Below are 3,202 nucleotides of genomic sequence, written 5' to 3' on the forward strand. Positions count from 1 at the left end.
AATATGATAAGTTACATTTTTTTCTGAATTATTTATTTTCGCATTCATCTCGTAGCATGCTTCTAATCTAATTTATGAGGAATAATCTTTATCTAAAGTAGCAACACGAATTCTATCAAAGTACTTAAGAACCGTATTTTATCATTTAAAATATAACGCAAAATGAATTTAACAGTTATGCTACGTTTTTATTCGAACGTTTCTTTCCAACTCGTTTAATCTTGCGTTGAAATCCTATTTGTGGATACGCTACAAAATTTTCCATTTATTTTTATACGTGTTATCGATATCTTAATAATATTATCGATAAGTTACCGATACCTTATCGCTAATCTTTAGTAGCATCTTCGTAGTAGAGTTTTAAGCGTGCAGCATCGAGCCAGTAATACCATTTCTAACGAAAGAACAGAGAACTAATGATACAGAAATTATATCAACAAATATATTAACAAGAACTGTTAACGCTAGTGATTTCAAGATACAAGTTTTACGGCAAAGTTTTACCATCGATGATCGAATATGCCTAAGATTCGTGCGAAAAGAAGTGCCATTTGGCTGCATTTTTCCATAGCATACCAAAACGATGGATTAAACGCAATCGTCAGGTGCAACAAGTGCAATCTCATAGTGCCTTATTGTAAAAACACGACGAATCTGTGGTCGCACTTCCGCACACACCACAAAGACGTTCTCGAGATGAACTCGTCTAGTTGTAAGAAAGAAGCGGGACAAGCTCGTACAACTGCATCCAGTTCGTCAGAGACCAAATACAGAGCGGTAATTCCGTCAGAAATGTCCGATGCGCTGCGAAGATCGTCTTCGAATTTCACAGAAGCAGGCGAGATAACTCGATCTTTGGTACAAATGATAGCAGAAGACGTGCTTCCGTTTTCGATAATCAATGGCAAAGGATTCATAAATTTCGTGAGAACGTTGAACGAAAAATACAAAATACCAAAGAGAAGTATTTTGATCTCGAAATACTTGCCAGACTCGTACGCGCGCAAATGCACGGAGATCAAGGAAAGTTTGTCGAAAGCGACGTGTGTTAACGTTGCGATTAGTTCGCAGGAGAATACGAAGCGCAGTGGCTCGATTCTCGCGACAAGCGTCCATTTCTGTGTCGATAGAGTCCAACACCACAAGTTATTGAGGATCTCGTTTCGATCAACGGACGACAAGTTTCCCATATTACGCGAGCTCGACGAAATCGGTAAACTCTGGCAATTCTGTTCGAAAATAAACGTCGTCACTTACAACGACACGTATTGTACTATGACGCACGCCACGCATAACACTTGTTTTGGTCACACGTTGAACCGTGTAGTACAGATTGCGATGAAAAACACGAAAGTTGTATTTGACGTGATAAATAAGTGCCGAGACTCTAAAATTAACGAAGCTGTTGCGGCTTCGCAGCGATTTGCTGCAAATTCTTCGAAAATGTTGAACTTATGGGGGGATGCGGCCGATTCTTGGATCTCCACGTATTTAATGCTAAACCACATGTGCGAATTAAAACCTGTTTTATCGAAAGCTTTCGCAGAGAAGGGCGCATTATCTAAATGGGAAGCAACTTTTGAGACGTCGCCAGAGATATACGAAAGACCTGACGGAGATGTACCATCCGTGTCGGAAGTTGAATGGAATATAATTTCGGAGATAATCAAAGTTTTGCGGCCGTTGCACGAAGCGACGAAAGAATTGTTCTCTGATCTTCACGTGACAATTTCGAAAATAATACCTATCGTTCATGGTATAGAGGCTGCTTTAAAAGATATGGATGATTTGTCAGCCGATGGCGCGTTGTTCCGTGACAGTTTGTTGACATGTTTCTGTGCACGATTTAAGGACGTGGAAGAGTCGGTCGGCTACGCCATCGCCACGTTTTTGGATCCTAGATACAAGGACGTTGCGTTTCATTCCGAGAAATGTATCGAAAATGTGAAGAATATATTGACGAAATCAAACGTTTCCGACGATGAAAACACTAATTCTGATGAATCTACGATTGGTAGTCCGGAAACGAACGATGAAAATGTGGAAACAAATATTTTATGGGCGGCGTTTGATAAAAGGGTTGAGGAATTGGGCGTTAAACCTGACAACTGTGTTATTAATTGTCCATCAAGGCACGAGTTGGAAAGGTAATATACAAACGTAGAAATTAAATCGTGTAGCTTTTTACGATTTAGTGGTACAATACACGTTTGTAACCTTTTCTCGTTTGTTTTTCTAGATACATAAATTTGAAAATAATTAACAGAAAAGACGATCCGATCGCATGGTGGAGTACTACGGGACACGTGATGTTTCCAAACCTTTCAAAAATTGCAGCCGATTACTTGTGCGCACCTGCATACTCTGTATCTAACAATCCCTTATTTTCAAAACTGCAGAAAATGTTATTTGATCGAAGAGTACGATTGTCAGACGAACGTACTAACATGCTCGCTGTAGTAGGTTTGAACTAAAATAAATAGAATAGCGATACAAATTTGCTTTTTCTTACGATTTCTTCCTCGTATTGCCGATGGTATCATCGAAATGCTATTATCGAAAGGTTGAATGATAAGCTCGTACTTTTTGATAGCTTATCGATATTTAAGTAACAATTTGCGATATATCTATCACGTGTGCGCGAAAGACTTTTTTCATACATAATATATGATTTCTTATTCTAAAAGATGTACGTTAAAATATTCGATAGTTTAAAAGAATTTACCGCATAAATTTAGGAAATTAAAAGAGCTAATTAGAAGAGGAAATTAATAATACTCGAAAATTTGAATAAATTTAAATAATTTGTTTTATGTATGTTATCAAGTAGAATTTTTAAGTGTGTAGCCCAGGGATGAAGTTAGCTGTCAGGACAACAGGTGAAGTATAGGATACACTTTGTTGGTCGCCGATAAATCAGCGAAGATGAGACGAGTCTAGCTGCCGGACTGTACGTTGCACCTGTTTTATTTTTCCACTTTTCAAACCGCCTACCTGCTCCTATTAATCTTCCTTTTGAGAATACCATTAAACGCGAGATGATGGATCTTGAGTAATGAAAACGGCACTCAACGTTATCAATTAATTAGCTCGTAATTGACGTACTTTGTTGATCATTCTAAATATATAAATAAAATAAATAAGCATTGATCGATTACCGAAAAGTATCCAATCAACCAGTAAAAGTAAACGAAAACGGTCA

The 3,202-nt window shown here is 37.9% G+C and overlaps 1 protein-coding gene across 1 annotated transcript; it reads left to right on the plus strand.

Moving 5' to 3' along the window:
* The first annotated feature begins 412 nt into the window (after positions 1-412).
* On the plus strand, positions 413-2,474 carry LOC117242366 (zinc finger BED domain-containing protein 1). The gene is made up of 2 exons (XM_033508964.1): positions 413-2,147; positions 2,240-2,474. Exons 1-2 carry the CDS (start codon positions 520-522, stop codon positions 2,472-2,474), a joined length of 1,863 nt encoding a protein of 620 aa, XP_033364855.1. The 5' UTR covers positions 413-519.
* The last annotated feature ends 728 nt before the right edge of the window (positions 2,475-3,202 follow it).

This window comes from Bombus vosnesenskii, unplaced genomic scaffold (genome assembly GCF_011952255.1).
Source record: "Bombus vosnesenskii isolate JDL3184/JDL3185 unplaced genomic scaffold, Bvos_JDL3184-5_v1.1 scf7180000013265, whole genome shotgun sequence".
In the NCBI taxonomy this organism is placed as follows: Eukaryota; Metazoa; Arthropoda; class Insecta; order Hymenoptera; family Apidae; genus Bombus; species Bombus vosnesenskii.